The sequence below is a fragment of the Hyperolius riggenbachi genome, chromosome 7, assembly GCF_040937935.1.
Source record: "Hyperolius riggenbachi isolate aHypRig1 chromosome 7, aHypRig1.pri, whole genome shotgun sequence".
NCBI classification, from domain to species: Eukaryota; Metazoa; Chordata; class Amphibia; order Anura; family Hyperoliidae; genus Hyperolius; species Hyperolius riggenbachi.
In genome coordinates, this window is record NC_090652.1 from 34,924,892 (window position 1) to 34,944,619 (window position 19,728).

Sequence of the window (19,728 nt, forward strand, 5' to 3'; positions counted from 1 at the left end):
CGTGCGCCCGCCTCCACCGCAGGGGGAAATCACTGGGAGCCCGATGGCTGCTTGTGCAGCTTCTTCCTCATCTTCGTCGCCGGAGGAGCGGTCATCTGACGAGGCACCGCCGGCGGCTACCTGATAGGGAGCCGCGATGTGGGCGGAGTCACCGCTGCTGTCCTGAAATCTATGGACCCCGTCGGCGGCGATCCGATTGGTCGCTGAGGACTGGGCGGGGGAAACCAAGAAAGGGGCGGGGTCCAAGACGGTGCCGGCTGGAATCCGGTTGGTCGCCGCTAAGTGGGAGGAACTACCGCTGCCCATTAGGACACTAGTAGGGGTTCCCACAGTAGAAGCGGACCTGCTGAGGAACTGCGCCGTGGCCCGATTGGCCGCATCTTCAAAGCCACCAGCTAGACACGCCTTCTCCGGACCCGGATTGGTCGGCGCTCCCAAGCTCTGCGATGGGCGGGCTCCGGACGGACCAGACTTCGCCGCCGCTGCCGCTGACATCCCGCTAACTCCTCTAGGCTGCCGCTGACCGCCGGAAAACTTCCTGGACTTCGCGGCTCCCGCAGACGAACTCTGCTTCCCGGGCTCAGGCGAGTAGACTCTCTTCTTCTTCCGCAGTCTCTTCGCCGACTTCTCCGCTGTTCCGCCGACTGCTGCTTCCTCCCTCCGCTCTTCCTCCGCTAGCTGCAGGCATCTCGCCAAGGTCTCCAAACCTCCCGGCTCTTCGGCTCTTGCTGCCAGGAGCCTTAGTATATCCATTGCGGCTGGGGGCTCAGTAATACAAGCTCTGTATTACAAGCTCCAGAGCTCGCCCAGACCGCTCAGGAACAAAGGCAGCTCATCTGCCAAACGGGCCAGTTTATATACACCTTAAACAACAGCCATTGGCTGCTGCAACATTGTTTGGCCCTAGTAACACCTGGCAGATTTACCTCTCACCAAGTGCCGACCAATCATAACCTAACACCTGGTACCACCTTACTGCAGTACCTCTCTGACCAATCAGGACGCAAGTGCCTCATAGAGGGAAAATCAAACATATCTCCTCAGGTTGCCACAATTCCATGTAGGGCCTGTCACTATGTGTTTTGGCCCTTCTCATTACGTGTGGATTTGGAGTAACACTGCTGTATTACGTGTGGATTTGGGGTAACACTGCTGTATTACGTGTGGATTTGGGGTAACACTGATGTATTACGTGTGGATTTGGGGTAACATTGCTGTATTACGTGTGGATTTGGGGTAACACTGATGTATTACGTGTGGATTTGGGGTAACACTGATGTATTACGTGTGGATTTGGGGTAAAACTGCTGTATTACGTGTGGATTTGGGGTAACACTGATGTATTATCTGTGGATTTGGGGTAACACTGCTGTATTACGTGTGGATTTGGGGTAACACTGCTGTATTACGTGTGGATTTGGGGTAACACTGCTGTATTATCTGTGGATTTGGGGTAACACTGCTGTATTATGTGTGGATTTGGGGTAACACTGCTGTATTATGTGTGGATTTGGGGTAACACTGCTGTATTACGTGTGGATTTGGGGTAACACTGCTGTATTACGTGTGGATTTGGAGTAACACTGCTGTATTACGTGTGGATTTGGGGTAACACTGCTGTATTACGTGTGGATTTTGGGTAACACTGATGTATTACGTGTGGATTTGGGGTAACACTGATGTATTACGTGTGGATTTGGGGTAACACTGATGTATTACGTGTGGATTTGGGGTAACACTGATGTATTATCTGTGGATTTGGGGTAACACTGCTGTATTACGTGTGGATTTGGGGAAATACTGCTGTATTATGTGTGGATTTGGGGTAACACTACTGTATTATCTGTGGATTTGGGGTAACACTGCTGTATTATGTGTGGATTTGGGGTAACACTGCTGTATTATGTGTGGATTTGGGGTAACACTGCTGTATTACGTGTGGATTTGGGGTAACACTGCTGTATTACGTGTGGATTTGGAGTAACACTGCTGTATTACGTGTGGATTTGGGGTAACACTGCTGTATTACGTGTGGATTTGGGGTAACACTGATGTATTACGTGTGGATTTGGGGTAACACTGCTGTATTACGTGTGGATTTGGGGTAACACTGCTGTATTACGTGTGGATTTGGGGTAACACTGATGTATTACGTGTGGATTTGGGGTAACACTGCTGTATTACATGTGGATTTGGGGTAACACTGATGTATTATCTGTGGATTTGGGGTAACACTGCTGTATTACGTGTGGATTTGGGGTAACACTGCTGTATTACGTGTGGATTTGGGGTAACACTGCTGTATTATCTGTGGATTTGGGGTAACACTGCTGTATTATGTGTGGATTTGGGGTAACACTGCTGTATTACGTGTGGATTTGGGGTAACACTGCTGTATTACGTGTGGATTTGGGGTAACACTGATGTATTACGTGTGGATTTGGGGTAACACTGCTGTATTATGTGTAGATTTGGGGTAACACTGCTGTATTACGTGTGGATTTGGGGTAACACTGCTGTATTATGTGTGGATTTGGGGTAACACTGCTGTATTATGTGTGGATTTGGGGTAACACTGCTGTATTATGTGTAGATTTGGGGTAACACTGCTGTATTATGTGTAGATTTGGGGTAACACTGCTGTATTACGTGTGGATTTGGGGTAACACTGCTGTATTACGTGTGGATTTGGGGTAACACTGCTGTATCACGTGTGGATTTGGGGTAGCACTGTCATACTACGTGTCCTTCTGGAGGTGACACTGCCATTTTAAGAGTGGTTCTGGAGGTAACGCAGCCATATTATGTGTGGTTTTGGGGCTGTATATGTATTTGGGGGGCCTAATAATGTTTGGAGACAAAAACACAGATCCATTATTTCACAGCTGGCTCTGCCCACACCTGTCATCAGCATGCCCATTTATCGGTAGCTTGCAAAGTAGTGGTGTGGCTAAAGGCCACACAAGGGGTGTGGCTTAAGTGTCCCTCTTTCTCATCTTTAAAAGTTGGGAGGTATTCATGATATACATACCGGTAGTTATATAGTTGGAATTAAAAAAAACACAAGTCCTTTGACTTCAACCAGCAAATAGTCACACCTTTTGCTGATATGCTTACTGTTTATCAGAGAATTTCTAATGTGGACTGAGCCTGTACAAAGGTCGATTACACTGGGCTGTGGTGGCATATATTATCTCTGCAATACCTTCTGTCACTGTCCTGAGCACGGTGTTATGGATTCACCTGAACCTGTAAGTGATTGTTTCCTGCTTTAGGCTGCAACATGATTATTCTCTCTATTTATAGAAATATATTTTTTTCCATAGTTGTAATCCTTCGGGTGTCAGTTACACATAGCTCCCAACTGTCCCTCTTTTGGAGGGACAGTCCCTCTTTGGGAGCCCTGTCCCTCTGTCTCTTTCTTTTCCTCAGTCCCAGGGACAGTATGATGGCGTAGTAGTTATCTCTCTCACCTCGCCTCTGTATTTCCATCAATTAAATTGATACATTTCTAATTTTCATATGTTAAAATTAGGAAAAACTAATGATGATAGAAAGGGACAGTGTGGTTTGATAAATGATAAAACTACATCTTTTGCTTCTGAATTTTTTGTGGTATGTTTGACTAGGGGTGTGGTGGAGGTGTGGTTAGTGGTGTGGCAGGGGCGTGGCTTAAAGAGCCTCGCTTTCTTATCTCTCAGAGTTGGGTGCAGTTGCAGACCAGAATTGAATTATGTATTTTGCTTTGTATTTGTGGTAGCATATCCTCAGTGTAAGAACCTTTTACATGTGGTTGCATGGCCTGCATTCACCATGAGATAGAAAATTGAAATTAAAACTTGAAAATTGAGTGGACAAATGTAAAAGCTTCTTCTCTCTAGTTAAAGGCTGGGCTGCTTTCAGTCAAAGTAAAGCTCTGTGCAGAAAACAAATTAGGACCACTGTGACAAAATACCATAACGAAGTGTGTAATAAAACAGTAAATACCACTTTTTCCCATTTACGTGGCTCCCAACTATAGAGATGGAAAAGAGAGACACCGAAAAGTGCAAAGCTATTTCAAGTGGATCTAGACTCAGAATTCCTCTCTGCTGTAAAATATTCGGCACAGCATCTTTCTTCATAAATAGTAACTAATAAACAAAGATAACAGAGGCGCCAATAAAGAATAAAATAGATAAAAACTGTTTAAAAGGAAGGAAGTGGGTGGACTGGCCTCCCTCAGGTATATAAATGACCAGGCAGAATGAGCCTTTATAAATATAACCTTGACATTTATTAAAACAATTCTCCAAATGTGCAATGCGTTTCACGGGCCAACATCCCGCTTCATCAGGCAATCGAGTGTGGAGAACACCATTCAGGGTCAATTGTTAAGCCTGTGGCCACAGAGGCGCAGTCATATTATGTGTGGTGCTGGAGGTAACATCACCATATTGCGTGTGGTTTTGGGGCTTAACAATTGACCCTGAATGGTGTTCTCCACACTCGATTGCCTGATGAAGCGGGATGTTGGCCCGTGAAACGCATTGCACATTTGGAGAATTGTTTTAATAAATGTCAAGGTTATATTTATAAAGGCTCATTCTGCCTGGTCATTTATATACCTGAGGGAGGCCAGTCCACCCATTTCCTTCCTTTTAGGCTCCCTGCACACTGCAAATCCGTTTTCCGATTCCGATTCCGATTCCATTTCCGATTCCGATTCCGATTCCGTTTCCGATTTTCCTTGAATACATTCAACAGAAAAACGGATCAAAAAACGCAGCATGCAGTTAAGATTAAAAATCTGAATCGGAATCGGATGTAAAAACAGATTAAAAATCTGAATCTGAATCTGATTTGCTTGCAGTGTGCAAGAGGCCTTAAACAGTTTTTATCTATTTTATTCTTTATTGGCGCCTCTATTATCTTTGTTTATTACTAATCTAGTCCACCCTTGGTGGAGGGGTGTATCCCCTACTTTTCCTATATACAGAGAGCGACTTTTAAACCTGAGTGGGGTTAGGTTATAATTCTCCCCATCTGCCTATCCAGTGGTCGCCTGTGTGGTGACCCACGTTTGTGAGTATAAATTCAATCACATAACACATCCATACCTACTGAAAATACTATGATAGATTGGGCTCTCGGTTTCAATATTTTTGTCTTTCAAGCCTGTTTCTTCATAAAATTCTACGGAAATCGTACCCCCCCCCCCCCCCCCCTCCTCCCCGATTATTTAACTGTTCAGGGAGAACAGAAAAGATTAAAGCATCTGTCTTTTCCTACAGGAAGGACCCCAAAGCTGTGAGTCACACCTACTGATTAGCCACTTCTACAGATAATTACACTCTGTTGTAGCTAAATAAGCAAACACAGCTCAGTGCAGTTGATTTCTACTCCATTTATATGGGAATGAAAACTTTTAACTGCATGCTATGCAAGTGTTCTGGTCTTCTTAAAGAGACTCCGTAACAAAAATTGCATCCTGTTTTTTTATCATCCTACAAGTTCCAAAAGCTATTCTAATGTGTTCTGGCTTACTGCAGCACTTTGTACTATCACTGCCAAGTTCTTCAGTGTTGTGGTTCTGCTATGAACTCCCCCTTCCAGGCCCCTCTATGCACACTGCCTGTGTATTATTTAGATTAGAGCAGCTTCTCTCTTATCTTTTACAAGCTGGATAAATCGTCCTCTGAGCTGGCTGGGCTTTCACATAGTGAGGAATTACAGACAAGGGCAAAGCTGTTTTCAGGAAGAAAAGAGCAGCCTGAAACTTCAGTGCATGAGAGATGCAGGGGGAAAGAAACACACAAATGATCTCTTGAGATTCAAAAGAAAGTCTGTATACAGCCTGCTTGTGTATGGATGTATTTTCTATGTGTGGACATACTGTACATCAACTCACTTCCTGTTTTGGTGGCCATTTTGTTTGTTTATAAACAAACTTTTTAAAACTGTTTTTAACCACTTTTAATGCGGAGGGGAGCAGCGAAATTGTGACAGAGGGTAATAGGAGATGTCCCCTAACGCACTGGTATGTTTACTTTTGTGTGATTTTAACAATACAGATTCTCTTTAAAGCAAAGGACATACTCCATATAGGCAGACTGTTAAAAATTAACTGGAAATGGGCTGGGAAAATATAGTTAAATATTTACCTATGTAGAAGGAAGGCTTTGGATCCCATGGAGCTTTACAGGTCTTCTCTCCCTGCCCTCGTTCTACCACTGTCCCGTCATTCACATTATTTGACCAGCAGGAAAAATACATCTTTGGCCTCCTTTGTGCAGAATCCGTACTGTGCATGTGCTGTATGGGTGTATTCATCTCCAGATGTACTTGGGGACACAAGTGCTTTCAAAGCCTTCTGAGGAGCCCTGAAGGAGGATAATTTGAACTGAAGACTATACTGGGCATTTTTCTAGGGCTTCTCGTATTGTGTCACTGCCTGTTAGAAGCCATATTGTAGCAAACAGTGAAATGTACTGTATAAAGTAGCCAGGTCAACACCTGGTTCATTCAGCTATGACATAATCTGTAGGGCCCTGAAATGCTGCAACATAGTGCAGAGGGGAATTGAAGGCTAAGACATAGCACAAAGGCATTGAGTAGGAATAAGTTGAAAAAAAAATAATTTTATAAAAATGCTAAGGAAAAATGGTTTTTAAACTCAGAAAAATGACAAGTTTAAAAACCATTTTTCTTTTGCATTTTTTAACCACTTGATGACCCACCCTTTACCCCCCCTTAAGGACCAGCACTGTTTTTACTGATCTGTGCTGGGTGGGCTCTGCAGCCCCCAGCACAGATCAGGTAGCAGGCAGAGAGATCAGATTGCCCCCCTTTTTTCCCCCCTATGGGGATGATGTGCTGGGGGGGTCTGATCTCTTCTGCCTGCTGGGTGTTGCGGGGGGCACCTCAAAGCCCCCCTCCGCGGCGAAATTCCCCCCTCCCTCTCCTACCTGCTCCCCCCCCCCCCCCCCCCCCCGGCGATCGAGGCTGCACAGGACGCTATCCGTCCTGTGCAGCCAGTGACAGGACGTCCCCTGTCACATGGAGGCGATCCCCGGCCGCTGATTGGCCGGGGATCGCCGATCTGCCTTACGGCCCTGCTGCGCAGCAGCGCCGTACAAATGTAAACAAAGCGGATTATTTCCGCTTGTGTTTACATTTAGCCTGCGAGCCGCCATCGGCGGCCCGCAGGCTATTCACGGAGCCCCCCGCCGTGAATTGACAGGAAGCAGCCGCTCGCGCGAGCGGCTGCTTCCTGATTAATTAGCCTGCAGCTGGCGACGCAGTACTGCGTCGCTGGTCCTGCAGCTGCCACTTTGCCGACGCACGGTATAAGCGTGCGGTCGGCAAGTGGTTAAACTGAGTTTCTCAAAAACTACAATGTCTTTTTGAAACTTTGACTTGTTCCCACTGTTTCCCTTGACATGAATAGAAATTTTGGTAATGATAATATGTACAGTATGAAGGCTTAGCTTTTAACCACTAGTCAGCACGAAATGGCACGAAATTGGGAAATTATGATTTTCGATGAAATTTACACGTGAAATTATTTAAAACTTTTCCTGAAATTCTGCATTACAATTTTGCATCATAATTGCAAATTATGATGTGAAATTACGATTATACAAAATGTGTGCTCATCACTACTGGCAATGTCAAACAAGGTGAATAACCAGGAATCCCTTGGTATCTATATATATAATAGAGTAACGGGGCATACAGACATGCGACTAAAGTCGTTGGTAACGAACGACTAACGATCGTTTATAACGACGATCGTTACAAAATAACCGCTAACGATCGTTAAGGGTAACGATCAGCGACTGAAGTCGTTGCAAACTGGAAATCCGTCCTGGCGGATTTTTTGTAACGACGATCGTTAGCAAAAGTACGTGTGTATGCTGATCGTTACAAAAACGATCGTTCGTTAAGTACCGTACATGCGCAGACAGAGAGAGAGAGAGAGACAGAGAGATGTATATAGATATATATATATATATATATATAGATGTAGATAGATGTATAGAGATATATAGATATATGTTGACATAGATAGAGATATATCTATCTATATCTCTCTCTCCCTGTGTGTGTATATATATATATATATATATATATATATATATATATATATATATATATATATATATGTACGCAACTTCCTCTTTCCTACTGGCCATTAACAATGACGTTCGTTCCGGGTTCATTGATCTGAATAACGTTTAGCATACTAGATGCGCTGTATCATACGTTCGTCACTTCCGCATCGTTCGTTCGGAAACGATCTGATCGTTTCCCACTTTCAACACCTCTTTACTAACGACCTTTTCATTTCTCTCCTTAATTGATCGTTCGTCGTTGCTTACGAACGATCGTTATCGCATGTCTGTACGTACCTTTAGTGCCTCAACCTTCGAGCAAGAAGAAGAAGTACTTTGCATGAGAAAATGTATACGTGCTCAATCACCAAGTTTTAGGCTTCTTTTCCACGGACTGTTGAGCTGTGTGCTCAGCAAGCAGTTACCAGGCAGCAGTAAGCAGTTACCAGGCATCAGCAAGCAGTTACGAGGCAGCAGCAAGCAGTTACCAGGCAGCAGCAAGCAGTTACCAGGCAGCAGCAAGCAGTTACCAGGCAGCAGCAAGCAGTTACCAGGCAGCAGCAAGCAGTTACCAGGCAGCAACAAGCTGTTACCAGGCAGTAGTGAGCAGTTGTAAGAGTTTGAGAGGCATGTTACTGCCTATCAACTGTCCGTGGAAAAGAGGCCTTCCCTAGCAAGTCTGGCTTTGCAAATCTGGCCTAATTGGCTATTCATGAGGCAATGCTCATGCAAATATGCATTTGCTTTTGCATGCCAAACTATGCAGGGTCAAAAAACCAATACTGCAAAGCGGTCGCCCTGCTACATGCCAGTGATGAGCGAAAATGCAAAAATTTGTTTCGATAATTTTTACCGAATTTTCGCCTAATTTCGTTTTGACAGGCAAATTTTCCATCTAATTTTTTCACGTTAATTTTCGCCTAAGGCCAGTCATTTTTGCATTACTTGCGTATGATTGCGGACATTTTCCACATAAGGGCATTAGCACCCGCATTCAGAGAAGTTTCTTGCGCATTATTGCGGGCATTTTTCCGTATAAACGTTCGCATAGATTGAATTTCCATGCGGATTATTGTGGACATTTTTCCGCATAAGGGCATAAGCATCCGCATACAATGAATTTTCGATGCTGGTCGAAAACGCAAATATTTCTGAAGATGTTCGTGAAAATTCGCCAAAAAACGAAAACGGGATCTTCGAGGTGAAAATTCGCAAGCAACACTGCTACATGCTACATTAGCACTATCCAGGAGCGCCACGGGGAGGATTCCCAATGCCCCCCTTTTATACAACCGGGGGGACCACAGGGTCCCAGGCTCTCTCACTGCCTGGGAACCACAGCGACACCCCGGAGGGGGAGGCGCAGGCGCCCCCCCCCCCCCCCCCAAGCGTGGCCAGCGTCGGGGAGAGCCGTCCACACCCACCTCCCAATATTAAAAAAAGGCACTTACCTTAACGTCCATTGCGTTCTGCTACATGCGCATTAACTTGGGGGCACCACATGATAAAGGAGAGAAGCATGGGTCACCCCGAGCTTTAGAGCTCAGGGCTGGCTCACATACAGCACTCCAGAGGGGGGGAGGACAGGTGCAGACAACTCACTCCAGGGCTCACACCACCGGAGCACGCCATCCACCACCTGCCTCCAAAGGATACAAACTGCAAAAAATGCTTTCCATGAGAAAATTAATGCGCATGTAGCAGAACCCAATGGACGTTAAGGTAAGTGCCTGTTTTTAATATTGGGAGGTGGGTGCAGACGGCTCTCCCTGGCGCTGGCCACGCATGGGGGGGGGGGGTCGCCTGCGGCACCTAGCCTCCCCCTCCGGGGTGCCGCTGTGGTTCCCGCGGTCCCTCCGGTTGTATAAAAAGGGGGCGTTGGGAATCCTCCCTGTGGCGCTCCTGGATAGTGCTAATGTAGCATGTAGCAGTGTTGCTTGCGAATTTTCGCCTAAGTCATTTTCGCATCGAAAATCCTGTTTTCGTTTTTTGGCGAATTTTCACGAAAATCTTCAGAAATATTTGTGTTTTCGACCAGCATCGAAAATTCATTGTATGCGGATGCTTATGCCCTTATGCGGAAAAATGCCCACAATAATCCGCATGGAAATATAGACTATAAATGTATTTTGTAGGTACTGATCTTTTGCAGGAACGGATCTTTTGCAGATACTGATCTTTTGAATGTGTACAGCAACTTTGTGTGCAGCATCTTGCAAAGATTTCTATCTAATGGGGAGTTCAGCTCCACAGAATAGACTGTGTAGGTGTGGCTCTGATACTACATGGAAGGGGGTAAGATTTCTATCTGATGGGGAGGTCAGCTCCATAGAATAGACTGTGTAGGTGTGGCTCTCATACTACATGGAAGGGGGTAAGATTTCTATCTAATGGGGAGTTCAGCTCCATAGAATAGACTGTGTAGGTATGGCTCTCATACTACATGGAAGGGGGTAAGATTTCTATCTGATGGGGAGTTCAGCTCCATAGAATAGACTGTGTAGGTGTGGCTCTGATACTACATGGAAGAGGGTAAGATTGGTCTGTGATCTTTCATTTTTCCAAAGACTTTTATCTGATGTGTGTACCCACCTTTATTCTTCTTGCTTTAAGGTTGAGGCACGTACTCTATTAGATAGATAGAAGATGTGGCGTATGCTACGACGCGGGACAGCTAGTTAGTTATACATTGATTAGATATATAGGCACTTCACATACATCGGGAAGACATTTGAAGAAACAACAGGAAATATTGTGTGTCATTATGTATGGACAGACAATATGTATAATCAGTAGAGTATGTTTATAAGGAACATGGGTGAAATTAGATTAGAGATATTACAAATATTGGTTATATCTACACCTTTTCCCTTCTTCACACTAACCCCTCCTCCCACTGACTAATATTAACCTCCTCTGTCCACGCCTAACACTAACCTCTCCTCTCCATGCCTAACACTAACCTCTCCCCTCAATGCCTAACACTACCCTCTCCTCTCCATGCCTAACACTAACCTCTCCTCTCCATGCCTAACACTAACCTCTCCCCTCCATACCTAACACTACCCTCTCCTCTCCATGCCTAACACTAACCTCTCCTCTTTATGCCTAACACTAACCTCTCCCCTCCATGCCTAACACTAACCTCTCCTCTCCATGCCTAACACTAACCTCTCCCCTGCATGCCTAACACTGCCCTCTCCCCTGCATGCCTAACACTAACCTCTCCTCTCCATGCCTAACACTAACCTCTCCTCTTTATGCCTAACACTAACCTCTCCCCTCCATGCCTAACACTAACCTCTCCTCTCCATGCCTAACACTAACCTCTCCCCTCTATGCCTAACACTACCCTCTCCTCTCCATGCCTAACACTAACCTCTCCTCTCCATGCCTAACACTAACCTCTCCTCTCCATGCCTAACACTAACCTCTCCTCTCCATGCCTAACACTAACCTCTCCCCTCCATGCCTAACACTAACCTCTCCTCTCCATGCCTAACACTAACCTCTCCCCTCCATGCCTAACACTACCCTCTCCTCTCCATGCCTAACACTAACCTCTCCTCTCCATGCCTAACACTAACCTCTCCCCTCCATGCCTAACACTAACCTCTCCTCTCCATGCCTAACACTAATCTCTCCCCTCCAGGCCTACCACTAACCCCTCCCCTCCATGCCTACCACTAACCCCTCCCCTCCATGCCTAACACTAATCTCTCCCCTCCAGGCCTAACACTAACCTCTCCCCTCCATGCCTAATACTAACTTCTACCCTCTGTGACTAACACTAACCTCTCCCCTCTTTGCCTAACACTAACCTCTCCCCTATATATCAAACACTAACCTCTCCTCTCCATGCCTAACACTAACCTCTCCTTTCCATGCCTAACACTAACCTCTCCCCTCCGAGCCTAACACTAACCTCTCCCCTCCATGCCTAACACTAACCTCTCCTCTCCATGCCTAATACTAACCTCTCCCCTCCATGCCTAACACTAACCTCTCCCCTCCATGCCTAACACTAACCTCTCCTCTCCATGCCTAACACTAACCTCTCCCCTCCATGTCTAATACTAACTTCTCCCCTCTGTGACTAACACTAACCTCTCCACTCTTTGCCTAACACTAACCTCTCCCCTATATATCAAACACTAACCTCTCCTCTCCATGCTTAACACTAACCTCTCCCCTCCGAGCCTAACACTAACCTCTCCCCTCCGAGCCTAACACTAACCTCTCCCCTCCATGCCTAACACTAACCTCTCCTCTCCATGCCTAATACTAACCTCTCCCCTCCATGCCTAACACTAACCTCTCCTCTCCATGCCTAACACTAATCTCTCCCCTCCAGGCCTAACACTAACCTCCCCCCTCCATGCCTAATACTAACTTCTCCCCTCTGTGACTAACACTAACCTCTCCCCTCTTTGCCTAACCTCTCCCCTATATATCAAACACTAACCTCTCCTCTCCATGCCTAACACTAACCTCTCTCCTCCATGCCTAACACTAACCTCTCCTTTCCATGCCTAACACTAACCTCTCTCCTCCGAGCCTAGCACGGTGGCGTAGTGGTTAGCTCTCTCGCCTTGCAGCGCTGGGTCCCTGGTTCGAATCCCAGCCAGGGCACTATCTGCAAAGAGTTTGTATGTTCTCTCCGTGTCTGTGTGGGTTTCCTCCGGGCACTCCGGTTTCCTCCCACATTCCAAAAACATACAGATAAGTTAATTGGCTCCCCCTAAAAATTGGCCCTAGACTACAGTACTTACACTACATAATATAGACATATGGCAATAGTAGGGATTAGATTGTGAGCTCCTTTGAGGGACAGTTAGTGATAAGATATATATATATATATATATATACACTGTACAGCGCTGCGTAATATGTCGGCGCTATATAAATACTAAATAATAATAATAATAATAACCTCTCTCCTCCATATATAAAAAGAGAGAACCCAGAGCCAAATATAGTGTAGTAGGTACTAATAAATGGGTAAAATAGAAAAGAGTACAAAGTTATACTCACAAACCAGGGTTACCTCCAGGCAACCACTGTAATAGGCAGGTGAGGAGATTGCCCTGTCCTCACTCAGGGTTAAGAAGTCGCTCTCTGTAGATAGGAAGAACAAGGTAACTCCTCCACCAGGGGTGGATATTATGTCTAGTGTAATGGATAATAGAGGCGACAAAAGGATAAAATCAATTGTTAAAAAGTTTAAAAATGCTTTGGAGGCAGTTGGTGGACTTACCTCCTGTAAGCAGACACAACAAGCTGTGTATTCAAAAAACAAAGTAGATTTATTGGTACACTCCAGGGGATACCATGACAGCCAGGTTTTCCCCAGCCTCACCCAATAGCCTGTCAATTCTTTCCGCTACATGCCAAATCCGAGCACCCGGGAGACAACAGACTGTATGGCGTTCATGGTTCCTTTGACACATTACCCTATCTGTGTGCCTAATAATTGAATCCCCTGCCACCAGCATCTGTCTAGCCTTAGCTGCACTCCTATTCCCTTTCTCGTTGCAGCGATCTGTCCCTTGGTTGCTAAGGAGCACATCCTGCTGCAGCTTTACTACTCCAGGATCATCCTCCCCAATATTACGCAAACAAGCATACTTATTAGGGAAGGACAACTCGGGACTAGCCTCCCTGTCACTTTTTCCCCTACCCCTTCTAACTGTGACCCAACTAGCGGCTGCCTCTGCTTCTTGCTCCGGCTGTACTCCACCCTCCTCATCTTCAACGGTTCCATCCAGTGTCTGGATTGTGAGATCCAAGCTCTTCTCCATGTTGTGTATGCATCTCACGGTTGCGAGCCGCTCATTTAGCTTTAACCTCTAATTGAGCAACACGCACACACCCAGGGCAACAGTAAACACCCTCAATCTGCTGATCAAGACATGCATACATGTTGCAGGATGTACATTGTTTCACATTGTCCAACATGGTGACTATTGAGTGGGGAAAAATTACTTAAAGTAAACTGTGGTGGTAAAAGATGAAGCGGGAGAGTGAGTGAAGCGGGGTGGAGGAGAGGGAGTGATGCTGGGGTGGAGGAGAGGGAGAATGAGCGAAGCTGGGGTGGAGGAGAGGGAGAGTGAGTGAAGCAGGGGAGTGAGTGGCTATATTGTCATCCTGTGCTTTGAAATGAGCTTATATGCCATCTCTGCCATGGCAGTCAGTTGACACAGGGGAGCGATCAAATTATAACTTGTGATTAGAGACAAATTAGGAGAAATTAGAAACGCTAACATATATACACATGTATATGTATATACAGTGGGGTGCAAAAGTTTGGGCACCTTGTTAATCGGCATGATTTTCCTGTATAAATCGTTGGTTGTTACGATAAAAAATATCAGTTGTATATATCATATAGGAGACACACACAGTAATATTTGAGAAGTGAAATGTAGTTTGTTGGATTTACAGAAAGTGGGCAATAACTGTTCAAATAAAATTAGGCGGGTGCATAAATTTGGGCATTTTATTGATTCCAAAACCTTTAGAACTAATTATTGAAACTCAAATTGGCTTGGTAAGCTCAGTGACCCCTGACCTACATACACAGATGAATCCAATTATGAGAAAGAGTATTTAAGGGGGTCATTTGTAAGTTTCCCTCCTCTTTTAATTCTCTCAGAAAAGTAGCAACATGGAGGTCTCACAGCAACTCTCAAATGACCTGAAGACAAAGATTGTTCACCATCATCGTTTAGAGGAAGTATACAGAAAGCTGTCAGCTGTCTGTTTCCACAGTTAGGAACATATTGAGGAAATGGAAGACCACAGGCTCAGTTCAAGTTAAGGCTCAAAGTGGCAGACCAAGAAAAATCTTGGATAAACAGAAGCGATGAATGGTGAGAACAGTCAAGGTCAACCCACAGACCAGAACCAAAGACCTACAACCTCATCTTGCTGCAGATGGAGTCAATGTGCATCGTTCATCCGTTCAGCGCAAGAGGAATTATCCGATAAACTAGAGGCTATTTTTTTAAAAAGTAAGATAGATAAAAAGTGTCCTTGCACCGAGTAATATTGGAGTCCATCGGGTGGAAAAAATTTTTTTTTTCCATAGCTAATAGGGAATTTTAAATGTAATGTGAAAAGATGTGGGTGTTGTCAATTCATCAGACATCGCACATCTAGTATTAATGATGGAAATGGAGAGTTAGTTAAAATCAAGGAGTTTTTAAATTGTGCGTCTTCCTTTCTAGTATATTTGCTCTCTTGTGATTGCCCTAAGTATTATGTCGGCCGGACCACCCGACCTCTTAGACAGAGACTGGGAGAACATTACAGATTGATTCTAGATGGCTGTGAAAAGCATACTGTTCCCATGCATTTTAAAGAGAATCATGGAGGGTCTACAGATTGCCTTAGAATAATGGGACTCAAAATCATGCCCAAGAATTTGAATAGACGGTTTAGATTTAGAAGATTATGTGAGCAAGAGTCCTATTGGATCATTAGATTTAATTCACTATCTCCTGTAGGCCTCAATGAAGGCCTAGAAATTGCTACGTATATTTAGAATAGCTTATACATTTTTCTACCTTTCTGTAGGTTTCCCTCCTTCTTGGTTCTACTGTGGTCGGCAGTTCATTGTTTTCTTGGTTCTTCCTTACTACACTGGGTGAGACTTCCATCTTTAGCTCCCCAAGGATGAGTATCTATAGGGTGGTTTGTTTCTTTTACCTTTTTGCTTCCCACTCTTTTGCTGTCACCGTTGGTTTCAGTCTTCCTTTTTTTAGGGTTCCACTATAGGGCCTTTTAAAACGTCCATAATTAATTTTAACTATTTTTATAATATTATGTCCTTTAGGGTGTTTTATAGGTCCCAAGTTGTGTATATAATGGGTTGTATTTATTTGGTAGATATACTGTATGTATAGTATATAATATGTGTATGATGTAGATCAGTGTGTCTTGTGCCAAATGGTATATGTAATAATTTCATTTGAGTATATATATATATATATATATATATATATATATATATATATATATATATATACATACATACATATGTATATCCTTATATTGTTTTATAATTTTAAATTAAAAATATACCCGATCTGTGATGTGATAATTTTTATAATGTTTATTTGAAATTGTATAAAGTTTATGGATGTAATTGTATTTAAAAGATATTTTTGTGCAGTGTTGTTATAATGTAAAACCACACTAGAAGGCAGTGTTGTGTGATATTCCAGCACAGCGCTTAAAAGGGCAGCCTTTTTTTTTTAAAGATTCTTTTATACAGGGCAGCCTTTTTGAACTTTTGCAGCTCTTATATTTATAAACCGCGGTTGCCTAGCAACGACGTGGCTATATATACGCGACGCGTACACCGTTGCGTCATCTGACGAAGGCGCAGAGCGCCGAAACGCATAATGACGCAATAGGCGCGACGTAGCTACATAGGTACCTCCCACCCCCTGACAGACACGGCCGGTACACGGAGTTCCATCCTAAAATACTGGCCATAGTGTGGTACAGCCGGAAAAGTGTCAGCGTTCTTGATGGTGGAGATGTTCAGTGCACTGACAAGTGCAATGTGCCTTCTATTGTTCTACATCTTGTAAGTGTAACTTTTAATATTTTTAAAAGCGATTAAAGAAGTTAATGCACCAGAGAGCACTCCTATACTTTTTGTTTTTGCTAGATACATTGCTCGACTATAGTAGCAAATGATAGGTAACAGGATCCCTATAGATGGAATTTTAAAGAACTAGTACCATCTTTTAAAAGAATATATCATTGGTTAAAGAAGGCATCTGCTTATACTTTAGGGTAGGAATTGGTATAGTCAATAGTTATGGCATTTTATTTTATTTCTGTGTTAAAGGGGTAAAAGTTTCTCCTTGTTCTAGCCGGGTGAGATCTTTCCATACATACAGTAGATTGTAATCAATTTGTTAGTTAAGCTTGGTACTTGAGGGTATCTCATTAATCCCCCAATTTGTTAACAGTAGGCTTCTAGCAGTTCAAAGTATTTGACTGGCACTGTAGAAAGAGACATTTTTTAACCATTCCATGTTCAAATAATTATGTTTTATTCACAGACAATATGGATTACTGACACCACAAATAAGAGCTCATCTAGCGATGTCTGATATTTCTGAATAAAACAGTCTCTCTCAGTGGTGACACAGTGAACACAAAAAGACATGGCAATGTCTCAGGAAGATATTGTCCTAACGGCTCTCAGGAAGCTGGATGAGGAGACCTTTCTTCGGTTTAAAGCACGGCTAAGCAAGTGGAATGTAAAGAAAAAATTTGAGCAGATCCCGACTTTACTTTTAGAGGATGCAGGTCCCAAAACTGTAGCTGACCTCATCTGGGAGTTTTATGGTATTAACTATGGGTTTACAGTGACCCAAGCTGTCTTGGATGCCATCAATGCAAAGAGAGTTCGAGGGGAACTACTGAAAGATGGGGAAGGAGGTAAAGTAGAAAAACCTGCAGACTTCATAATAGGTGTATTTAAAGTGGACATCTTCTAATTGCAAACTTTAACTAAATGTGACATAATATCTACATGCTTTTCCAGCACGTTTCCACTCTTACTTTTTATCCCATGGGTAATTTCTGTTGCCTGTTTTACCTGTATTTGAGATGTCATCTTGCTAATAATGTTGAAAATATGTATAACATACAACCCCCAATAGAATTCCCTGTCTACTTGACCCCAATCCCCCAATAGTATTCTCTGGCCCAGTGGACCCTATCCTTCCCTCAATAGTAACTATTCCCTGGCTATCTAGTGGGTCCTCCCCCTCTTCCCATAGTATTCCCTGGCTTTCACGTGGACCTCCTCCTGTGCTCCCATGTGCCCCATATTGAGTCACCACACCTCCCAGCATGCCCCATAGAGGGACCACAGCTCCAAGCTAGGGCCGATTCTAGATTTTAGCTGCTTGAGGAAAACTTGTGAGGATGTAATCCCTGCCCCCCCCCCCTTACACACACACACACACACACACACACACACACACACACATTTTGGAATGTTCGAACAGCACCCAACAATTTACTCTGCTTTAATGTTCTCAGTCAGTAAGGGAGCATATGCAACAACCTGAGACAAAACATGCTGCAGCTCAACACAATAACACACTGGCTGGCTGCTCACCCTCAGCCAGTCGGCCACCCTCCATTCCTCCTTAGTCAGGACAGCAGTGCCACCTCCTCCCTTCTACTGTGCAAGTCAAATGAAACACTGCCGATCTCCTGCCTCCCCCCTCCTCACTCATTGTCAGACTCCTCACACAGAACAACAAGCTGTGTTTCCCCAATGATGACCTCGTCACCTCGCTCTCCTCTCACTTCTCCTTCTACTCTGACTGCATGCTGTAAGTGTAAACACAATAAAAAATGCTGTCTCTGTAATCCCTGAGCCTGATGCAAGTGTTTTACCTTGCTTCATGAGAGAACCAGCCCTGCTCCCAGCATGCCTCCATAGATGCACTACAGCTGCCAGAAGTCCCCCCATTGAGGAACCACAACCCCAACATGCTTTCAGGAACCATAGCTCCGAGCATGCCCACATAGAGGCCACATAGTTCTGTGGGTTATGCTGGAGGCTGTGGTACCTCATTGGGGGGCATGTGGGAGCTGTATTGCCTCTATGGTGACATGTTACAAACTGTCATGCCTCAATGGGGGCATTCTGGGAGCTGTGGTGCCTTAGAGGGCATTCTGGGTGCTGTGTTGCATCAATAGGGGGCCCTCTGGGAGCTGTGGTGCCTCTATAGAGGCATGCTGGGTGTTGTGGAGCCTGGTGCATCTATGGGTGCCTTTTGGGTGTGTTGTGGATGTCCTCAGTGTCCCCAATGTCCCCAGGTGTCCAGGCAGCTCTAACCTCTTCTGTCTGCTTTCCGCTTCTGAAGATGTCTTCCATAGTAGGCAATTCTCTCCCTAGTAGGGTGTAGAGGTAGAGAATCAAACACTAGAGTCATAGCAGTGGTTTCATTCTCAGGTACAAGGGGGAGAAGCCCAGAAGAGAAGATGTCTCTGGACCACGGAGACAAACTAGCCAGAACAGATGAGTACTGCCGCCCGTTGTGTGACTCTGCCATGGGGAGTTCAGGTGTACATTGGGGGCACCCCAGAATAAATCTGGGGCCCTGTCCATGCATTTTTTGTGCTAGGGATGTGCTTGGCATAATTGTATGAGTAATAAAAAGTAGGAAAACACATTTTTATTAAATGTTATGTCAAAGTTTCAGACCACTTTAATATGGATGACGGAAGCGTTCACTGGTATCATGCATACTGATCAATGTCATGAAAGTCCATAGCAGAATATTTTCTCTTTAATTTTTGAGAAGCTCTTACTTGTTTTTTTACCTCCAGTTCAGTCTGTTCAGTCTATCATGTATGTTTTCATTATGCTTTTTTTCTGTGAATCTGCAGGAAGGAAATCCTTAGTGGAAGAACACCGATTAGACCTAATGAACCGGAAAACTCGAGTAGATTTAATCCTGTACTATCTGCACCATCTGAGCTTGCTGACAGACAAGCAGTATCATGATTTACTTGAGATGCTGACATATCAAGAAAAGATGGAGGGATTGTTAGACATTGCCAGATGCTGGTATGAGGAGGACCAGAG

At 44.4% G+C, this 19,728-nt stretch overlaps 1 protein-coding gene across 1 annotated transcript; it reads left to right on the forward strand.

The window, feature by feature from the left end:
* Window positions 1–3,188: 3,188 nt before the first annotated feature.
* Window positions 3,189–19,716, forward strand: LOC137525972 (pyrin-like). Its single transcript, XM_068247182.1, has 4 exons — window positions 3,189–3,251; window positions 17,177–17,558; window positions 19,530–19,659; window positions 19,695–19,716. The coding sequence occupies exons 2-4, from the start codon at window positions 17,282–17,284 to the stop codon at window positions 19,714–19,716; spliced, it is 429 nt and encodes a 142-aa protein (XP_068103283.1). The 5' UTR covers window positions 3,189–3,251; window positions 17,177–17,281.
* The last annotated feature ends 12 nt before the right edge of the window (window positions 19,717–19,728 follow it).